The 22,017-nt window shown below is 51.4% G+C and overlaps 1 protein-coding gene across 1 annotated transcript; it reads right to left on the reverse strand.

The window, feature by feature from the left end:
• Positions 1-231: 231 nt before the first annotated feature.
• NT5C1A (5'-nucleotidase, cytosolic IA) lies at positions 232-20,509 on the reverse strand. The gene is made up of 6 exons (XM_010354191.2): positions 20,317-20,509; positions 14,556-14,723; positions 14,008-14,137; positions 11,507-11,629; positions 9,256-9,440; positions 232-7,667 (listed from the first exon to the last, which is right to left on the reverse strand). Exons 1-6 carry the CDS (start codon positions 20,449-20,451, stop codon positions 7,302-7,304), a joined length of 1,107 nt encoding a protein of 368 aa, XP_010352493.1. The 5' UTR covers positions 20,452-20,509; the 3' UTR covers positions 232-7,301.
• Positions 20,510-22,017: the final 1,508 nt, after the last annotated feature.

Below are 22,017 nucleotides of genomic sequence, written 5' to 3' on the forward strand. Positions count from 1 at the left end.
AGGCCAGGTGTGGTGGCTCACGCCTGTGATCCCAGCACTTTGGGAGGCAGAGGCTGGCAGATCACCTGAGGTCAGGAGTTCGAGACCAGCCTGGCCAATATGGTGAAACTCCATCTCTACTAAAAATACAAAAAATTAGCTGGGCGTGGTGGCGGGCACCTGTAATCCCAGCTACTCAGGAAGCTGAGGCAGGAGAATTGCTTGACCCCAGAAAGCACAGGTTGCAGTGAGCCAAGATTTTGCCACTGTACTCCAGCCTGAGCGACAGAGCAAGACTCCGTCTCAAAAAAACAAAAAACAAAAAACAAAACTTTGTACATATGCAGTTTTGAACGCACAAAGGCTGAGCTAGGTCATCTCTGGGGTCTCTTAAAGATCCAATAGTGAGAATCTGAGTGTGAACATCCTCAGACTCTCAGTGACTTGGGTCTTAAAAACCCAAGTCTCTGGGCCTGGGCCAGCGGATGCAAACTGCAGATCCGAGGGCCTGATCTTGCCTACAGAATATGTTTTATTTGGCCCGGATGATGTTTTCTAAATTCAAAATAGTTGTCAACATTTAAAAGACCAGATTCCCAGCTTCTCTTCAAAAATGGGGTGGACTATCCGGCAATCTCAGGCCACATTCCCATGTGGCAGCAACCATGGCAGACCACAGCGTTCTCCATTCTCACTGAAGACCTGGCTTAATCCTCTCCACTCATTTAGGTTTCCTGCCTGGCCCCTGTAGGCATTGGGGTTTGCGACCCCGGCCCAGGCATCCAATCTAGGGTGACCTCAGTGATTTTCTCGGTGGCTTCTTTGTGGCAGCTAGCTACAAGACTAGACTTGAGGCCTTTACCTAATTCCGTGGCAGATGGTCATGAAGGCATATATTCACCCACAGGCCAGGAGTGTGGGAGTCAGTGACCCCAGTCTTCACAGCTTTGGTTTGCCTTACAGAGGCTTTCACTTTGCAAAGATGAGTAACTGCAAAGTTCCCAGACACATTTCACTTTTATAAATGGAATTCCAAAGGCCTCTAGGGGATGGCCCATCAGGGAGATACTTCCCAATCAAGGTCAATGGTAAGTCACTTCTGGGCCACATTAGAACACTCAAGCAGAGGCAGGAATCTTTGTCTAGGTTGGGCAGGGCTAGTGGGGGGAAGGAAGGCAACTTTCCTAGCCATGGCCATAAGATGACCAGGGCATCTGTATACAGTTGGCAGGTTATGCAGGTGTCTAAGAGGTACCACCCATGTCACAATACCAATGGCGCCCTCTAGATTTTTGCAGTGCATAATCTGCCCAACTGGACATGTTGGCCTTGGCACTGTTAGGGGGAGGGAAGAAACAAACGGAGATGATGAGGCAGGTGTAGTCAAAAGGGTTGTCCTTACACAGATTCTACTACTTCCTTCCCAAGGCTCAGGAGTAGGAGTAGGAGGCAGAGGGTTAGGAGCCAAGATTTTCTTGGCCAGAGGTTGGGGGCTGGTCTCAATGGCCCCCAAGCTGCACATATGCAAATACCCATGTTATGAAGGAAATGGGTACAGCTATTCTAGGATTGGCCATCAGTATATGGGTCCTAGGACACTCAGTTAACAGAGATAACCATCTGTACACATAGTGAGTACACACACACACACAGAGTCGTTGGCTGAGATATCTGGCCCATTACACACACCCACATAAATACATGTACGAGTACGATTTTTATCCTGTTGCACAAACTTACATGTGTGCACACATAAACACAATCACAGTAATTGTCGGCAAGAGCAATTGGCTGTCACTCGGGCGTGTTTAGCAAACATTTCCAGAGCACCTAAAGTCGTTTTTGGCTGGCTGGAGCTAACGGTGGGGAGAGTCCAGCACCACACTAAGTCACAAGGAGAGAAAAGTAAATCAGTGGGTAGAATCATTTGACTACTGCCAGCAGCTGTGTGCCGGCCTGCAGTGCCACCTACTGGCAGAAAGGAGGTGGTTTTGTGTTTTGCTTTAAGACTGGTTATAAAACCCATGGCCCGCGAAGCTGCCAGCCACACGATACTATTCATCTACCTCCTTGTGTTCCACCCGAGTCAGGTGAGGCTCTGGCATCCTCAGAGTTGTGTCATATCCTCAGAGGATGAACATTCCGGACCTTGCATGCCTCCTGGATAGCAAAACCCAACGCCAATAGGAATGGCAAAATAGGTTTCATCGTTCACACCAGCTCCAGCCCACTGGTAGTGGCTGCCTGGAATGCTGGATACAGAAAGATTCTGAGACCCAGTCTGGGCTTGGTGGAGAAAGGTATCATGATGGCATAGCGACAGCAATGACGGCTGTAGATGGGGCATCTTCCATACTCTCCGTTCTTGCTGTGGATCCTGGAAGCCTGGTAAATCTCTTAACTTGCAGGGTCCTAGAATTCTCCTGATCCACAATTCCATTATGAGGGCTATTTGTGTTTATTGCTCACATGCCTTCAAGCCACAATAAACTGCCATTCCAGCTGTTACAGGAGTTTTCTCTCTCCCATGATCAGTAACTTCTGAACCGGCTGAAGTCCTCATGGGACCCTCTTCACGACAGACTTGTTCTTGCTTTCACAGAAAGTACGTGAATGAACTTGTTGGCTCGGAGCCTCTGACATCAACACTGAGCACTTCAAGCTATCCAAAACTCATGTTTAGCTAATGCCCATCCACCTACCAGGTTCATCATTGCCTAAGAGGCCTCATGAGGAAATGAGTCGGGAATACAAAGCCATGCTGGACAGCCAGCTGGGCTCATCCCCAGCCAAGGGCCCTGCTCCTGCCCTCTCACTCATCAGCTTGGGAGAGCACACCCAAGTCAAATCAGTGCATCGACAAAACTGCAAATTACCATGAACCATGAGTCGCTTGAAAATAGTCAAAACTTGGACTCTTCAGATGGGCATGGAGCCTCCATGTCCCTTCCCCTCGGCAGTGGAGCCAACCTCCGCCCACAGATGCATAGGTGGATGTGACCTGGCTCATCCCACTGAGGTGTCAGCCAGGCTGTCTGCCTTAGCCCAGAGGTCCGCACATTTTTCTGTAAAGGGCCAGATAGAAAATATTTTTAGCTTGCAGTCTCTGTTGCAAGAATTCAACTCTGCTGTAGCAGTGCAAAATCAGTCATAAACATAGGTAAACAAATGGGCATGGCTGTGTTCTAAGCAGTTTCTCTTCTTTATCTTTTTCTTTTCTTTTCTTTTTAGATGGAGTCTCACTCTGTTGCTAGGCTGGAGTGCAGTGGCGCGATCTTGGTTCACTGCAACCTCTGCCTCCCGGATTCAAGCGATTCTCCTGCCTCAGCCTCCTGAGTAGCTGGGACTACCGGCATGCGCCACCACACCCAGCTAATTTTTGTATTTTTAGTAGAGATGGGGTTTCATCATGTTGGGCAGGATGGTCTCGATCTCCTGAACTTGTGATCTGCCCAACTCAGCCTCCCAAAGTGCTGGGATTACAGGCGTGAGCCACCACGCCTGGCCCCAATCAGAGTTTCTTTACAAAAACAGGCAATGGGTCAGATTTGGCCCATAGGCCCAGAGTTTGCCAAACTCTGCATTAGTCCAAAACAGGGGTCTTCACACTGGGTTTCTCAGAACTTGGGATTGTTTGAAAGTGCTTCCAGGTGTTCGCAAATGCTTGCCTCTAATTTAAATTATTTTTAGCTGTTTAGGAAGTTATAATAAAAGCACCCACTCAAATGTATTCCAGCATTTCACCATGCAGGAAATCAACGTGTTAACTGTTGGGTAAGTAAACTCCTAGTGAAGACCTCAGAATGGAGCTTCTCTGGCTATCTCCATGCATATGTATGAGCAATATGACAAAATGGTTGAAAACCTGGGTCCTAGCATCAGATGGACATGAGTTTGAGTCCCAGCACTGCCACTTACTAGCTCTATGGCTTTGGGCAAGTTACTTTACTTCCCTAAACCAGCATGGCCAGGACACCACAAAACAGAGTGGACACTGGCCATAGTGCCATAGCAGCCTCCTAGAGGCTGCACTGTGGGAAAATGGAGCATTCACAGTGGAAGGGTCAGCTGAGACCACGAAGAGACATTCAGGGGACTCAGCGCAGCATTATTTACCAACTGGTATGGAGGTATTTCAAGATTTGAGTCATCAGTTTGGCTGTACTGGTGCACACAAATTAAGTGTCATTATAATGCCAAATCCATCTTGGCTTTGAACTTCTTGCTAGTTTCTGTTTTTTTCCTGGCATATTCTGATATATCCCCACTACTCTGATTGGGCTCTCAGATAGGAGAGGGGGATGTTTTGCAACTGGCTGAGCAGTCTCAGTGCTTAGTAACAGGGCTTCCAGTTTTCAGCTAAGCAGCAGTCCCATTGGCTCTGGGATTTTGCTGGCAGGCGTCTCCTGGAACCAGTGTTCTGCAGGGCTTGTTAGGGAAGTGGTGCTCTCAGCTAAAGGGGTCCAGTGTTTCAGAAGCCGTGGCTGCTCTGCCTCAGTGCTGCATTCCCTGGTTAGGCCTGGGACTTTTGTGCTCACCTGGCTTTTTAATTTCCTGGTGACACGACACTCAGTGTTCCTCATCCCTGGGCACCTCCTCACCTCTAAGACAATCAGAAGGCCCGTGTAACTGCTGCCTGAGAGTGCCGCCCCAGATTTTTATTCCAGCGACTGAAAGCTTTTTTCCAGGCCTGAGATGCTCGTTTGTGATTTCAATAATAGAATTTAGACTCTTAGTGTTTTCTCCATTGCCCAGGGCTGTCTGTGTCTATTAATGATAGCTCCAGTGAAATCCATGGCTTTTGCTGCACCTTATCTTTCTGCTTCCAGCATCATATTTTCCTGCTTCCTGAGACACATGGAGTCATCAGTGGTGTTCATCACCAGGCCCTGGGGGCAAGACCACACAGGTCCCAGAATCCCTGCAGTTTATCTTAATTAGGCGACATCTGGTGCTGCCTCCAGTGCACAGGTCCACCCTGGTCAGGCAGCCTGTTGCCATGCTGTGAGCCGGGGCTGTGCCTGGCCTTGTAGGCTTCTTGCAGTCACTAGTTCTGTGAGCCTTGGAGGCTCTTCCACGGGGGTGATTCTGACCCCTGGGAGTGAGGAGAGGGCCTTTCTGCGGTTCAGCCAAGAATGAAGGTGACTCAGGGGCTCAGCTCCCTCCTTCACTTCTTTTTTGTTTCCTTGAGGTTGTCCTTGGCCCTCACAGTACCTCTATCTAGGCTTGGAACTCTGGAAGTAGAGACAACCCTGGTCTTCTGCCCCCAAGGCCTCCTCTGTTAGCCAGAAGGATCCTGGCTGTGCAGTGGAAATGACCTCGTGCAAAGACATCATCATATGCCCTTCTAGGGGCAATAATGCCAGTGTCCCCTGATAAAGCAGTCACTGTGGGTGTCTGTCCTAGTCACTCCACACAGTCATACCATTCCTCCTTGGGACCAGCTTCATGGAGACCTCTGACAACGACAGCAAAAGCCCTTCTGGCCCAAATCGTTGCTCATTTTGAGAACCACCTCTGCCTTCTCACTTTGTTCTCCTTCCTGGAATATCTTTCTGCATCTCTTACCCTGCCCCACACTGCACAGAACCCATTCAGACCCTGAGCTGAGTCCCCAGAAGGTCAAAGATAAAAAACCCCAGGGTGCTCTCCTCCCCTATTTCCTGCCACCACACCTCCAGGCTCCTGCCCCTCTCATGACACTTCTGGTTTTCTTTACAAAGTGCTTGCTCATGACTAGGATTCCTCCTAGAAGCCTGGCAATCAGTCCACACACAGATGTCTGCTCACCCCTTCCGTCTTCCTGGGGACCAGCCATTGGTGCTTCCACCCTCCCTTCGGAGAGAGCCGGGGATGCTCAGCAAAGGAGGAGGCTGACTCATCAAGTGGTGAGAGTTCTCTGAAAGTGGTGAAGAAGGGGCCGCAGGGGCTCCTGCAGATGTGGAGGATCCGCTGATGCATTTCATGGGGAGGTCATCTCATCCTGGAAGCCCTTGCACAGCATCCAGTGATGGAGAGCTCATTACCTCCAAAGGCAGCTCTGACTGGCCTTCCACTCACAATCCCATAGCTGGAGAAGTTTGCTGGTGCACATTTCAGCTCCTTCCTCTCCAAGCGTCACTTTGTCAGTACCTTTTGTCTCACACCAGACCTCCTGACACTTCCCACTTCACCCCAGGCAGCACCTCACCCTGGGGCTCAGCCTAGACAACCGCCTACCTCATCCACTGCACTTTCTTCTCCGAGAATTGGGGCCACAACAGTAGACACTGATGCTCTGCCCCGTTCCCCACCAGCAGAGCTGTTCAACAAGATGTAATAGCCGGGGGAGTGAGGGTGGTGGAAGTGAGGGTCTTGGCAGGCAGGAGCAACTGAACTTTGGCTCAAAGCAAGAGGAAAGGAAACACTGAGCAGGCAGCTACTAAAGCGCCTCCCTGGGAAGAGCCTGCAGTGCCCCCTGCTGGCTGGAGGAGAGTTTGTATGCATGTTCAATTCACTCCCCTTGCTTCCTGGGCTGAGCCCTGATGACCATTCAGGTTAGAGAATCACAGGAGCAGGTAGGTCATCTTGTCCAGTGGTTTCAAAATGTGTAAAATTATAGATGGAGTTACTGGGGGCGATTTTGCATTTTGTCCTTTTTGCAGAGGCCTCAGAGCTGAAGGACACATGGGGAGTGAAATCCAGCCTCTATCCTGCTAACTAAGCTGTGTACCCCAGCATGAGACTGGATCAGGCCAGAGGAAGGGCTGTCTTTTCGTTCTTCATTCACCTAGACAGTGTCCTTTTGTAATTTGCGCAAAGGTGCATACATACCAGCAGCAGCACTGACATAGAATGCTTCCTTCTAAGAGGGCGATCTTAAAGAACCAAGCTTCTTTGGCTAAAAGAGAGCTTGAAAACCGCCCAAAAGATGGGAAACTGGGGCCCATGAAGGGGAGGGATTGCCCAAAGTCATGCAGTTAATTCCAGGACAGAGCTTAGAAGCCAGATCCACTCTCTCCCATAGCAGTGTTCTTTCCACCACACTGAGTTAGTTTTCATGGGTCTGAGAGATCAGACCCATTAACTTCCCTCTGAAATCCAGCTACTCTGCACAATCCTACTGTCCTACTCAGGATCATGGCACAGAATTTGCCCTAAAGGGGGGATGTTGAGAATGCCAGTCCCATCTGCATAATTTCCTACAAGTACATCACTCATAGGGATGAGGGCAGACAGGCAGAAGCACAGAACAGTGAGAAACTACAGGGATCTACCAGAGGACGTGTCGAAGTATTTCAGGGAGCCTGGAGCAATGTGGATCAGTAAAGCTGGTGGTTCAGCTACTGTGCAGATGGAGCCTGCTTTGCAGGTGCAGTCCTCCGGGGTGTCTGTGCCACGCCATAAGGCACATGGGCTGCCACGGTGCCCATCTCCTGAGCCCCAGCCACATGGAACATCTGGTCATCAAAGAAGATGTGTGGGCGGATCTTCTCTAGGAGGGGGCCCTTGGGCGCTCCAGCGAGGAACAAGGCTTCATCTGTCTCCAGGCCCCAGCTGCGCAGGGTCTTGAGAGCCCGGGCCCCAGAACTGGCTGCACTGCGTGCTGTCACCAAGTAGGTACGAATTGGGCACTCCAGCCGTAGGCCTTTGGAGTAGAACTTCTTCTGCAGCCTACCCAGTGCCTCCAGAAAGCCCTTTAAGGGGCCCTATGAGAAGGCAAGGGGAACACTGTTAGCTCTGCCACCTCCCAAATATTTGCCCCCTGCTCTCCCTAAAGCACTAGTGTCTTGTTTGGTGTGAAAAGTTCAGGACCCATAAATCTTTCAGTTAGTTCTGCTCATGCCTACTTATGCTGCTGTGTGCGCCAGTGGGGCTCCAGTCAGGGGAACTGTGTTATTGCATGCTGGTGCAGGGTCAGAATAACTCTCAGGGCAACTGTTGATATGTATCCTCCATCCATATGCCCATCAAGGTATGCAGATGTCTGTCCTGAAGTTCTGTAAGTGTGGCCTTCGGTGCCCATCAACAGGGAGGATATTAAAACTAGTAACTATGGCATGGGCACCCTTCAATCAGAATGGACTCCAGCTGTAAACAGCTGGAGAAGATGGGCCAATGTGTAACTGTTGAGTATCAACCGTGCCCATCTGGCACCCAGGTGGCTCAGGGTGTCATCCTCAAGCTCTCTAGGGTCAGGGAAAGAATTTATTCTCTACAGTGCCCAGAACAATGAAGCTTCCTGAGGATGTGAGAATAAAAAAACAGACGACAATGAAGAAAACTGCTTATTTCCAAAGCAGCTAGAAATAAACAAAAGGGGGCTCCTTGCTTGGAGACCTCTTGCTTGCTCGGTGAACTGGAATAAGCAGTGGTCTCCTGGGCCTCTGCTTACCACTTAGTAGGATAACTCTCCTGCCCTAGATTCCCAAGGATTTCAGACGCAACTCACAAGAACAGATGCGAACTGAATATTTAGGAGCCACAACTGAAATCTGCTGAGCTCTTGGAGTGGGGGGCTCTGAGATTATTGAGCACCCAGATTTTTGTTAAAAGCTCAAATAGGAGCTCCCAGCAGAGCTGGAGAATCCGAAAGCCCCAACTCCAGGGAATTTCCACCAAGCTCTAGGGTATATTCTGTTCTGAGAGACACTGAGCAGTTTGAGGGTTAGTGAGTGTCCCTGTGCCCCCAGCCAAGGGATGGATGGCAGAAGGTGTCCCAAAGCAAATGATCTGCCCCAGATGCTACACCCAGCTGGATCTCCCTGCTCCAGTGAGGTGTCCCAGTCCAGCAGTTCATTTCCTCCTGTTTCCAGGGAAGGAAAAAGGCTTTTTAAGAGGGTGGGCATGCTCTCAGAGGGGTGGGGGATCTCAGGGGAGGAAGTGAGGGTTCCAGAGAGAAGATGGGAGCTTCAGAGAAACAGAATGAGGCCTTCAGAGCAGGGCAGGGACTTCAGAGAAGGGGTGGGGATGTCGAGAATGGGGACAGCAGGAAGGGAAAGGAGACCTCAGAAATGGGGATTTGAGCTGCAGAGAGTGGGTATGGGCTTAGAGAGAGGCTTAGAGAATGGAGGCTTCAAAGGGGGGTTGGGACTTCAGTGAGGGGATGTGGGCTCAACAAAGTGGGTGGAAACTCATTGATGGGGGGCCAGTGGTCAAGTGAGAGGGTTGAGGGGACCGGGCTGGAATCTGGGCTGAGCCTGGGGTTGGTTTGGTTCCGGGCTGGGAGTGCAGGCCAAGGGCGGATCTGGGGAGCTGCCTTGTTCCTCTCAGGGGTTCTGGGTCTAGATGGAGCACCTGAGCCAGAGGTTTGTTCTCGTGAGCCTTCTCATGCTCGAAGAATCGGTCCAGCCCGTGGGCCTTGACGATGCGCTCCGACTCGTCCGAGAAGAGCACAGCGTCCCCGTCGAAGGCCACGCGCAGCTGACTCTGGGACACAACCACGTCCCTGCTGGGGCTGAAGATGGTGGCAGCTGCGATCCCTAGGCAGAGAGAGGCAAGCATTGTCTGCCTTCAGGCTGGGCAGTAGGGCCAGAGCGGGCTAACTTAGGCTGTCCTTGCCCCACCTGCCTCGTACAGGACTCAGGGCAAGGCTGATAAAAACTAATATTTAAAACATGTAAAAACTGGTAGTGCATGGATCCTGGCCATGAAGAGGGCAGCAGCAGTGGCTCTGAGGCAGATCTCTAGGGCCCTTGCCTTGCCAGGTTACCCTGTTGGTTATTGCTTTGTGGAAAAGTCTGGGAGGAGTCCCGGGGGGCAGGAGGGCACTCAGGACTCAGGGCAGGAACTATTTACCAACCAGTGTGAAGGAATTTCAATACTTTAACCCCTAGTAAGATCATGCTGCTGTGGACCAGCCAACATGAGTCCCACCGGCCACTGCCTTCCTGCCAGGGGTGCTTTACAACCCCTGCCGTAGAGCTACATTGGGGCTGGAAGGAGCCCCAGCTCTGGCTTGGTCTCAGTCACTCCCTCACCATTGGTTCTAGCAAGTCACTCACCTTCTCTGGACCACTGTAAAATTAAGGGCCTCTCATCTCTGGGCCTGAGACCATAGGCTGCAATCGGGTGAGGTGAGTACGGGAACCCTCAGTCTACAGCCACAATGACAACCAGGTATGCCCTACTGGCAACTATTCAGGGTTCCAAAACAGCCCAACTCTTTGAGAACTGAGGATCACAGAGGCTGGGCTTAGGTGAGCTTTGGGAGGAGTGAGCAGTGCTACCCGCACACAACTTCACTAGCCTGAGGATGCTACAAACAGGGCCAGTGCCAGGCATCAAGCCAAGCACCTTCTCAGCTCTGCCAGCACTGGAACCAAGATGATCCAGAACCACCCCTACCCTCAGCAGGGCCTCCCCGTGGACCATTATCTTGCTCCTTAGCCTGAGGTCAAGTTACAAACACACAGAGACACACCTACATGCCAGTGCCAAGGCCCCAACCAGAGGGTGTGACATCTGTCTAGGAAAATGGCTCCTGGTTCCTGGTTAAAGAAACCCTCTAGGAGCTCCAAAGCAGCTCAGGGGAGTGAGTTATCAGGGGGAGAGAGACCAGGCTTCCAGGCAGCAGGCAACATGAAAGAGGAAGAGAAAAGTGAATATATTGTTGGTTGATAAAGAAACTTGCCACTAGTGTTCAGCTTAAGGAGCCCTCTCAGGCAGCTGGCCAGTCCTTTCTCCTGCATGGGCCTGTTTTCTCCCACCTGCAATAGGATACGCACCTCGTTGGGAGGACTGAGAATATGGATACCACCCAAAACTGCCCCTGGAAAGACACACATACTATCCTGGCTAATATGGTGGAAACCCGTCTCTACTAAAAATACAAAAAATTAGCTGGACATGGTGGCGGGCGCCTATAGTCCCAGCTACTCGGAGGCTGAAGGGGGAGAATGGTGTGAACCCAGGAGGCAGAGCTTGCAGTGAGCCGAGATCACGCCACTGCACTCCAGCCTGGGAGACAGAGTGAGATTCCATCTCAAAAACAAAAAAATAAATAAAAAATAATAATAATAAAAAAGACACACATAGAAGGACATTCTCTTTGTCAGTACTTGCATCTGGGTCTCCTAAACTCCCCTAAGCACTGGCCAGCCCAGCTGCTGGAGATGATGGCCATTCCCCAGACCCTACCATTCAGGCTGGACTAAATACGAATCCTCCTCCCCATTGGCCCAGGACAGGGCAGAGGCTGCGTATGGTTCTACAGGAATCAGAGCTCCTTCTGACTTGGAGAAATCATGGAAGAAAGTAGCTGTCTGGGCAGTAGAGAGGGTTTCCATGGAAACAGAAAGCTGGGTGATGCTGAGAAGTAAAAGCATCCATGACACAGTAGGGCCAGAGGTAGGAAGATGGAATGGGTAGGGCCTTGCTTTCAGAACTTATAGGACAGATTATAAGAATTAAGGAAAGTATTGCACAGCCTTGCCTTCTAGTTACCATGGCAACTCCTAGCACCTGCTCAGAACTTTAGGACCAGGCCTTCCACCTCAGGGACCCCTTTGCTGCACTCCCCATATTCTCCCTCCTCACTTGGACTTACCTTCATCAATGGCTTCTCGCACTTTTTCCGCATCGGCTGACAAGTAGAGGTTGGTGTGATAGGCCTTGAGATAGCAGATGGGGCTGTTCCCACCTGTCATGCAGAACCTCTCGATGAACAGGTCTGGGAAGGAGGTAAAGGACCCAGATTAGGCCAGGGTCAACCCTGGGCTTCCGGGCAGTCTCTCTGTGCCCAGTGGACGCTATCCTATTTCTGGGTGTGGTACGGCAGCACAGAGTGTCTCTGTGTGATTTTAGGCCAGTGTTCCCCTCTGAGCCCCTCCATCCTTCATGAAGTGCGGACAATCACATCTCTAGAGCAACTGCCCAGCTCACAGGGACATTTTCTTGTCAAGGAATCACAGTGCTACATGCTTGTGTGACCCCGCCTCCTGGTCATAGCTGATTGGATAAGAGCAGACACCTGACCAGAGCTGAGCCAATCTGATTACCTAGGCTGCCAGTCTGCTAGTCCTCATGACTGCAAAGATTGTAAAGTATTTGTTGGTTGATAAACTGGCTGCTGCTCTGAGCCCATTTAAGCTACCCGTCACTCTCGCGGCCCCTTACACAGGACCTCCGTCCTCCCCAGAGTCCACAACAGAAGTTGGTAATGCCTGGTACGGCAGGGGTCCTTCAGAGCCCTGCTTCAGCACTGTAGGGAGAGTCTGTCCTGATTGTGCAGTGTGGATGTCACACAGGTGGTTAAACAGTTTCAGTATCAATTCTGCTCCCAGCAATTTGAAATTAGGATTTAAAAATGCCAACTACACTCTCTTGGTTGCTAAAAACCAGGCCTTGTAAACCTATAAATATAGGTGTATTTTTTTTTTTTTTTTTAAACAGAGTCTTGCTCTGCCGCCCAGACTGGAGTGCAGTGGCGTGATCTCGGCTCACTGCAAGCTCTGCCTCCCGGGTTCACGCCATCCTCTTGCCTCAGCCTCTCGAGTAACTGGGGCTACAGGTGCCCACCACCACGACCGGCTAATTTTTTTGTATTTTTAGTAGGGACAGGGTTTCACGTGTTAGCCAGGATGATCGCGATCTCCTGACTTCGTGATCTGCACGCCTTGGCCTCCCAAAGTGCTGGGATTACAGGCGCGAGTCACCGAGCCCCGCCAGGTTTATTATTTTTCTGTCTCTCTCTCTCTCTCCCCAAAGTGGATCTGTCCTCCTCTCCCCTCCCCTCCCCTCCCCTCTCCTCCCCTCTCCTCTCCAGTGATTCTCATGGCTCAGCCTCCTGAGTAGCTGGGATTACAGGTGTGCACCACCACGCCAGGCTAATTTTTGTATTTTTAGTAGAGACAGGGTTTTACCATATTAGCCAAGCTGGTCTTGACCTCCTGACCTCAAGTGTTCCATCTGCCCTGGCCTCCCAAAGTGCTGAGATTACAGGAATGAGCCACCGCGCCTGGCCCGGTTTTCTTGAATACGGTTTTTATTTAGGAAAAGCAGAGAAATCCAATTTCAGGGGAGAGAGGAAAAAAAAAAAAAAAAAAAAAAAGAACAAACTTGCTAGAGAAGCACAAATAAATGTTCATGTGGCCTGAAGAAAAGAAGATCCTGGGAGAGATTTCCAGTACTTGGATTCAGGCCTTTGCAGGCCCAATTTTATTTCCTGTCCTCTGAAAGACACCCCTGTAACCTAATAAGAAATTCTTCTGGGCTTAAGCTAGCTCTGGAGGGTCTATTATTATTATTATTATTATTATTTTTTTTTTTTTTTTTTTTTTTTTTTTTGAGACGGAGTCTCGCTCTGTCGCCCAGGCTGGAGTGCAGTGGCCGGATCTCAGCTCACTGCAAGCTCCGCCTCCCGGGTTTACTGCCATTCTCCTGCCTCAGCCTCCCCAGTAGCTGGGACTACAGGCGCCTGCCACCTCGCCCGGCTAGTTTTTTGTATTTTTTAGTAGAGACGGGGTTTCACCGTGTTAGCCAGGATGGTCTCGATCTCCTGACCTCGTGATCCGCCCGTCTCGGCCTCCCAAAGTGCTGGGATTACAGGCTTGAGCCACCGCGCCCGGCCGGGTCTATTATTTTTAACCTTGAGTTTAGACGAAGACGCAAAGCCCTTTCGCTCTGACAGCTGCACCTGATTCTCCCAGCAGCTTTGTGAGACCTGTTAGCCCCATCACGGTTAGAGAAACTGAGGCAGGGAGGCAGTAAGTGTCCCACCTAATCACACCGAGAGTGGGGTGTGCTGGAGCTGGTTTGGACTGGCTTGCAAGAGCCCACAGTTAAACATTCAGAAATTTTGTGAGCCATTTGTATTGTTCGACCACTGATAGCTTGAAACCAGTCCTGGTGGAAATATTTACACCCTGAAAACTAGCAACACTACAAATCAGGGTTTTGTTTGTTTGTTTAAAGAGCGAATTTACCAGCACACACTGGGCTTGGGGTTCCGGTCAGTACAACTCCATCCTGCAGAGGTGTGGCCCCATCCCTGGGGGGTCTGGTAGGGGTGTCCCAGGGCAAACTCCCCATCCTCATGCTCATGCTCACCATAGTGGTTGATACTGTTGATGAGGCGGACACCCACTTGAGCATGGTTGTTGGTCATGAGGACAATGTCGAAGACGTCCTCACTATCGGGGTACAGCTCCCGCAGCCGCCTGTTCACAGCCTCCAGAGCCTGGAAGGGAGAGAGAACCCCCCAGCTTAGACCCCCAAGGATTGATGCCTGAAGTTGGTGGCCAAGGATCCAATGAGGGGAGGTGAGGAGCCATGCTTGGGATGAGATCAGTGCTCATGAACCACCTTCTCCTAATGCAAGTTGCTTACCACTCACGGGTACCTAGCTGGAGAGAGTCGGGGCTGAAATCCAGCCCGCATTCCACTCACCAAGCTGGTTACCAGGCATGGGGCTGCGTTCTTCCAGAGGGTGGACGAATTTTCTTCCCAAAAGGCTCTGTCACCTAGCCAAGCTGTGCACTCATGTGGTTACATCTGCCCAGAGGGGCCCTTTTTCCTTACTCAAATACCCGTGGGAGTGCTTTGTTCTAATCCCCACAAAGGCGCTGTTTGAGCTAGTGGTGGAAATGCCTCCTCACCTTCACGAACGGGAAGGCAGGCCCGGGACTGAAGGGCTCGTTCTCATGTTCCAGCTGGTAGCGCACGTACTCCTCCACGCCCTGCTCCGTGTAGATCCGTTGCTCCTCGTCCATGCGAAACAAGGCTCGGGAGGACACAGCGATGGTGACTGCATTCTGAGGCTTGGGCTGCAGAGGTATGAGAGAAGGGTTGTCACTCAGACGACTGCTCCTGAGGCAGGCTCACATGTATGAGTCTCCCTGGGTAGTGGGGACATGGAGAAGACCCAGACCCAGCCTGTACCCTAAAGAGGCCCAGCTTGAGCAGATGTGGACTTAGGTCAGGACCCCGTCTATCATGGACCCAGATGGGGGGCGAGAGAGGTGCTGGCTCCCTTGCTGGAAGCACAATCTGATGGAGGGAGGGCCATGCCCTTGGAAGTTTGCAATCTAGTTGGGCATCTGGACACACAAAAAAAATGAAGCCAATGTATGTGGCCAAAGTATGACTGATGCTGGAGATGATCTCAGATGGTTTCCATTATAAAATAAGAGCTGCATGCCCTTAGGAAGAAATGATGTCCATAAATATGATAATTTATATAAAAAAATGTACTTCCAGCCCAGATCTGTCTCCTGAGCTCCGGATTCATACATCCATCTAAATGCCCCAGTGGACTAACAGCCTCTCAAAGTTAACATTCCCAAGGCTGAATTCCCATCATCTTCTCCCCTCCCAAACCTGATCCCTTCTCCCTGTAACTCTTAGCAAGGCTTAGAACCACTATCCACTCATTACTGAAGCAGAAACTGGGAAGTCAGCCTCAACTCCCTTCCTCATCAATCAATCACTGAAATGAGTCAACTCTATTAGAATCCAACCACTTCTTTCATTCAGGCTGTTCTGGTCATCTGTCACCTTCTCTAATCTGTCATTCATGCTGCTGTCAGGAGATTTTTCTAAAGTTCAGATCTGACCACAGCTCCCCTCTTTAGTGGTGCACACTATTCTCAGAATATGGTTGGCAGCCTCTAGTGTGGAAATAGAAAGCCCTTCACAACAGACCCTTACTTCTCTTTCCATTCCCCTCTTCCCATCCCCCAGCTTTGCCCCATCTGACCTTTGTCACATCAGGGCATACTTTCCTCCTCTCTTTTTTTTTTTCTGAGATGGAGTTTCACTCTTGTTCCCCAGGCTGGAGTGCAGTGGCATGATCTCAGCTCACTGCAACCTCTGCCTCTCAAGTTTGAGTGATTCTCCTGCTTCAGCCTCCCAAGTAACTGGGACTACAGGCACCTGCCACCCCAGACAGCAGCTGAACCTTTATAGTCCCTTAGGAGGATCAGAATATAAGTGCCCAAGGAACTTACAGATACCCAGAGAATCCCACCACATCTCTGTGTCCTAAGCAGTCCTGGGGTCATGATTCCCACTTTACAAATTAAAAATGGGGCTCAAATTGAAGTCAAGGTTCATAAATGCACCTCTCATTCTCACCTCTCCTGATCACCCGTGGGTCGTGTACTCAACCCTATTGCTTCTTTCTGGGGTCAGCCCTGGGCTCCAATCAGTTGACAACATTGAGTGGTTGCCATCTGAGAGACACTGTGGTGGACATGGCAGGAAACAACACAAGTGTGATCCCTGTCCCCATGGAGCTCATGATCCACCCCCAAGAGAGAGGCCAATGCCATCTTTTAAAAGAGCACTGTCCAATGGAACTTTCTATGATAATGGAAATATTCCATAATCTGTGCCGTCCCTTTGGCTATGGAACAATTTGAAATGTGACTAATGAGACCGAAGAGCTGAATTTTAGATTTTATTTCATTTAAATGAACTTAAACAGCTATATGTGGCTAGTGGTTAATGCAGCTTTAGAACCTTACAATGGGAGTGGAAGGCAAAAGAGTTCCCCAAGGTCTCGTGGTAGACTTTCTGCATTTGACTTTTAACCCCAGCCAAGATGGTATATGTGGCCAGCAAGGTCTGTGTAAGGCAGTGGCAGGACAGGTGCTTCTTCTTGAAAGTTCAACCCAAATACCTTTCTCAGTTGCTGACTACCACCATGTGTGTGTCCCAAGGGTGGGGTTGGTGGTGGAGTGGGGAGACCCACCCTCATAAACCCTGGAAGCCTGGAGGCCTTTGGAACAGGAGCTGAGGTTGCTCCACCCCTCGGGCTTACTGCCCCAGGGACAAGGCCATCACCCCTTTAAGGACAGAGAGTCAGCTGCCCTCCCAGCCCCATTAGGCAGGTTCCCAAGCCTGCCACTCCAGCCCTAGCAGCCAGCCAAGGTCTCACTCCTCACTTTCTGTCCCACAGTCCCTGCCAGACTGCCAAGTCCTGGGCTCCCTCTAGCTGAGCTACTCAGACAGACCCCAATCCATCCCACCCCTGGCTGTTTCAAGAAAAACGTCCTGGCTGCATTGGCCCCAAGAGGCCTCTGCTTCTCTCTTTTCCAGATAGGGAAACAGGCCCAGAAAGGGGCAGATTATCACTCTAGGTCAAGCAGAGCAAGATGAGATCTCAAGTCTCCAGCCTCTAGCCTGACCTGTATCCACACTGTAGTTCCCTTGCCATTCCCCTCCTCCACAACTCCCAGAAGACTCCATCCCTTGCCACTTCTGCCTTCCCTGGAAACATCTCCCCCAGCCTTCACTTTCCAGATTTGGCAGAAATGATCAGGGCATGCCCACAAACTGAGGTTTCTAATGGCTGGTCTCTGTTTCCCGTCAGAATGGGGGTCCCAAGGGCAGGACCCTGCATCCCCACTTAGACTGCTGTGACACAGTACAAGTGAGGGGGAGTCTAAGATCCCAGAGGCCACGACTGTGTAAGAAATATGGATCCCAGCTGGGATTGATGAATGACCTGTCCAGGCTCCAGGTGGAGCTGAAGGAGCAGGTGAAAGGGGCTGGCCAGAGCTGGGGAGAAGTCGTGGATGTAGAAACCCTCCTGGGCCTGGCCGCAGAGGTGGCCATGTGTTGGCAGGGGCATCTAGGAACAGTACTTCTAGAGAGCAGAAAGAAGCCCTGATCTCAGACTGGGAATTGGGTCAGAGTGACTCAAGGGCTCAGTCTGGGAGCTCGGAGCTCCAGGAAACCAGGGTCCTGGCAGCTCTCTTTGCCTTCCAGGCTCAGGCTGATGGCTGCGGCTAGGGGATGGGAATGGAAGAATAACAGAGGGCAGCCCACCCCCATGTGGCCTGCCTGAGGAGCTCCCATTTAGGCTAACATAATTCTGCTTATTGGGTCCAAGATAAAAACATAGGCAAAAAGCTGTTATTCCTAGTAGGACTTAGAAAGGGAAAGGCTGCTGAAGGAGAGACAGCAGAGTACTGAATTGAAGAAGTGCTGTGACCCCAAGAGGTGAGGGCCTCTAACAGGCCTTCAGGCGTTAAATATTTTACTCAGGCCCCTGGGAATGAGAATTAGCCCAGGCCAGGCCATGATGGGGCCCGTGAGGCCTAAAGCCCCCAAAATAGCCTGTGGGAAGAGGGGCTTATGCAGGAAGGAATAGGAGCTGGGAAGTCTCCAGGCTTCTTGCCTCCAGAGAACCGTGAGAGTCAGGGGCTAATCCAGGGGTCATGACTGACAACTGGGCCTGAGCTCTCCGGTTCCTTGGTGCCTGGGGAGGAAATGGATTTTGAGCACTGATGCTTTCACTACCCCAGTCCTCAAGTCTCCATCCCTTCCCCTCCATCACTCAGGCCACAGCATTGGCATTCATCCAGCTTCCTCTTCAGAGAGGCACCAGCCTTTTTACTGGTGGGTTTGCTGCCGGACTCACCCTTTCCAATCCATCCCAGAGTGATCTTTCTAAAATAAAAATGGGACCCAGTTAATCCCCTGACGAAAAATCCTGTAAGAGCTCCATAATGGTATTGATATGTTTTTTAAAATGTGGGTTGAGCTTTTATTTAAATGAATTCAAATGAACTTTGAATGCAATATGTAAGCCAGATATTACCATATATCTCATACCATGTGGTACCAGATATAACATATATAATTGGTGTATATTTATTTTACAGATTCAAATGCATTACATTTATTTATTTATTATAAAGTCAACCAATGAAAACAACACAGTTGTTTGCATGACAACAAATTTGAAACTAGAGGTTAGAATGTCAGTGCAGACTTAAGCTTCAGCATCCAGCCAAGTTTTTGCTGTGTTTGTATTTGTACACTATTAAGAAAGTCCTGATTCAGACCAATAAGTGGTTGGAAATGCTAAAAGGTTTTTTGTTTTGTTTTGTTTTAAACTACAGGCCTTGCAATCTCAAGATGCTCTTTGATGAAATAGATCACAGGGGAAGCCTTATTCTGAGGTTTGCTTTAAAAAATCTGCAGCACAAGCTAGTGGCCTTTAAGCTGCTAAAATGTCCACCTAATACATTAGAGTGAGTTGGGTTTTATTCCACATTTTTAATTGTTTAAAACATAGTCTGAAGAAGAAGGAAAATAATTTGGATTCCCATGTGTGCAGACTCCCTGAAACACAGGGCTTGGGGAAGCTAATTTGGAAATCCCTGATCCCCTTGAGTAAGATCCAGACTCCTTAACATGATCCCCAAGGCCCTCTGTGGGCTCTTCCACATCCCTCCAGCTCTTCTCCCAACAATCCTGCATTCTTCATTCAGGACTTACTCAGAAACACAGTCTTGAGCTTCAGAGACATCTGCATGGCTTTTGCCTGTCCTGTTTCCCTCTCTCTGGGAAACTCCAGCTACTCAGGCTTTAAGATCAGGATACATGCCACTTCTACAAAACTTTCCCCAGTGTGACATCACTACTCCACTCCCCTGCAACTCCCCCAGGCTCTCGTCTCTGGAGCCTCCATCAGTGTGCAAGCTTGAGCAGAGCTTGGAGGTGCTAAGTGAATGATTGCTGATAGGGTGGACCTCTTGGGGAAGGGTCCTTGAAGGGAAGCAGCAAGTTGCTTTAAGATCAAGCTGGAGCTCTTCGGAGGACCGCTGTGGGCCAACCTCTATTCTCAGTTCTCTCCTAAGCTCTGCCATCTGGGAAGCTGGAGACAGCAAGGCCCAGGGGCAGACCAGGGCATCATCAACTTGTTTGATGGGGGAGAGGAGAGAGCTCCTCTGTGTGAGGTCCCAGACGGCTGACACCACCACAGGGTCGTGGAGATGTTAATGTCCACTGCAAGGGGAGCAGAAGCCGAGCTGGGGGACAGAGTCCAGCGCTGGGAGCCTGCAGCCAGGGGCGCTGATCGCCTCCCAGCGCAGATTGTGGATCCCAGTGCCTGGAGAGAGCAACTCCCTTTCCTTAGGAAGAGGGGAGCGCACTGCCCCCAGCCCAGGGCCCAGAGCCAGACTCCAAACGCAGAGTCTCAGGTCCGGAGCCCGATGCCCAGGTGGCGGAGACCAGAGCGCACAGCCAGCAACCGGTTCCCGAGTCTGGTTACCCGCGCCTGGGGCGCTTCTGCAAGCGCTGCCGACCGGCTTCGCCAACAAGTGCAATCCGCGCTCCCCCGCGGCCCGCGCGGGGAGGGGCTGGGGCTGCGGGCCTCTAGCTGGGCCCTGATGACAGCATGGGGGAGGGGTATCCTGGCGTGGAACCCGAGTCCCGGTAAAAAATACACCAGAGCAGAGCTCCCAAAATAAACCCGATCCCGCGCCAGCTGCCAGGCGCATTCTGGGTTTGATGAGCTGCGTCCCCTCCCAGAGGGGCGCCACGGGTCCCTTCCCAAGAGACTTATGACCCCTCCTCCGGGGTAACCCTTCCCCCGTCCCGCGCATACCCGTGCATTGCTTTTACCGATTTGGGTTTCTTCTTGGGCGCGAGGTTGTCGTAGAAAATCTTGGCTTCCTCCCAGACCTGGGCCTCAGCGGTCTCCGCTCCCGGCCCCGGCTCGCGGGGCTCCTGGGGCTCCCGGGGCTCTCCAGGTTCCATGCTCCGGCTCTGACCGGGCCCGGCCAGAGCAGGCGGCGGCGTAGACGCGGAGCTGGCTGAGCTGGGCTGCAGGAGGGGAGGCGAGTCCCTGCGAGGGAAGGGGGCGGGCAGCGGCTGGGAGGCTGTGCGTGTGAGCTGGGCTCCCCGCCCGCCGGGTAGGGGGAGGTCACACTCGCCCTCTTGGTCGCCCGTGTGTCGCTGCCGCTGCTGCTGCTACTGCCGTACGGTATGAGGGATAGCTGGGCTCTCCTTCCCCCACCGACCCACGCCCGAAGCCGGTTGGGTGGTGAGGAGGGCTCTCTGGTTCTCTGGGTTTGTGGGCTGCAGCGGATTTGGGATTGCGAAAATGGTGTTCTTCGCAGGCGCTGAAGGGCGCGGAGAGAGGAGAGGACTGACAACTTTTTCCCCCCTCCCGCAGGATAGTGATCCCCAAACGAGAAAATGAAAAGCTAGCCGTCCCCATCCCAAAAGCTAGCCGCCCATCTTTCCTTTAGGAGCCAGGACCCTGGGATCCTGACGATGTCCCCTTCCCTCCGAAGCCAGTCCATCCGGCAGGCTGGCAGGAGGTGATGCATGGATAGCTCCGACCACTAGAAGAAGCCTGCTCCCAGCGGGAGCTCAGTGAAGGGCCCAGCCCGGCAGCTCGTCCACACCACCTATGAGGGGCCCTCGAAGTCCATGTCGAGACCAGGCTCCCCTTGACCTGGGGTGGGGACCCAGAGAGACTCCCAGGGACTCTGAACACGAATTCTTGCTGGCCCTTTGGTGGTCAGCAGGGGGCGCGCATTCCCAGGCCCCCCGCCCCCCCTGCCCAACTTGGAGTGATTAGTTATAGGCCATGAAGGGGCTGGATAGAGGGAGGGCAGAAGAGGGGCCTCAGAACTAACATCCTGGAATTTCAGGGTGTTGTCCCTCTTGATGCAGAGCTCTGTAATAGTCTCGGGGTGCAGACACAAATGTCACCCATCCCAAGGCACAGACCAGGAAGCAGGCAAGTAGCCTCTCTCAGAGGTGTGCATGGGTGGGTGGGAGAAGCAGGAGAAAACACTGGCTTAGCTAGGAGGGCCTCTGACTGGGGAGGTGATGGGGCTACAGAATGGAGTGATCCCCCCAGCCTCTACCAGGTCCTGGGAGGAACAAACCAAACCTTGTGTGGGAGGAAGGGGAAAAATCATAATAAAATGTTAGGATTAGGGGGGAAACGTGTTTAGATTTACTTCTAGGCTTAGTAGATTGTTTCCAGAGATGGACCAAAAACTTCTTCCATCCTGCCCGTCCTTTGGCAATGTGACTTTGACACTCCTCCCATTCAGAGGTGGAGTCCAGTCTGAGCTGGCCTGTGACTTGCTTTGACCAATTGAACAGAGTAGAAGTGGTGCTGTGTGGTTTCCAAGCCTATGTCTTAAGAGGCCTTGCAGATTCCATTTTTGCCCTCTTGGGAGCTGGCTACTATGTAAAGAAGCCCGGACTATCCTGCTGGAAAAGCCACATAGTGAGACAGAGAGGACCTGGAGGATAAGAAGCTAGCGACAGCCCAGGTGACTATAGGCACAATTGGCAGACATG

Source organism: Rhinopithecus roxellana, chromosome 12 (genome assembly GCF_007565055.1).
Source record: "Rhinopithecus roxellana isolate Shanxi Qingling chromosome 12, ASM756505v1, whole genome shotgun sequence".
NCBI lineage: Eukaryota > Metazoa > Chordata > Mammalia > Primates > Cercopithecidae > Rhinopithecus > Rhinopithecus roxellana.

Coding starts and splice junctions, on each gene's coding strand:
- NT5C1A (XM_010354191.2), bottom strand. CDS start 20,451: ATGGAACCTGGAGAGCCCCGGGAGCCCCAGGAGCCCCGCGAGCCGGGG. Junction 14,138..14,555: donor CTGCCTTCCCGTTCGTGAAG/GTGAGGAGGCAT, acceptor TCTCCCTTCCAG/GCTCTGGAGGCTGTGAACAG. Junction 11,630..14,007: donor CAACAGTATCAACCACTATG/GTGAGCATGAGC, acceptor CCTCCTTCCCAG/ACCTGTTCATCGAGAGGTTC.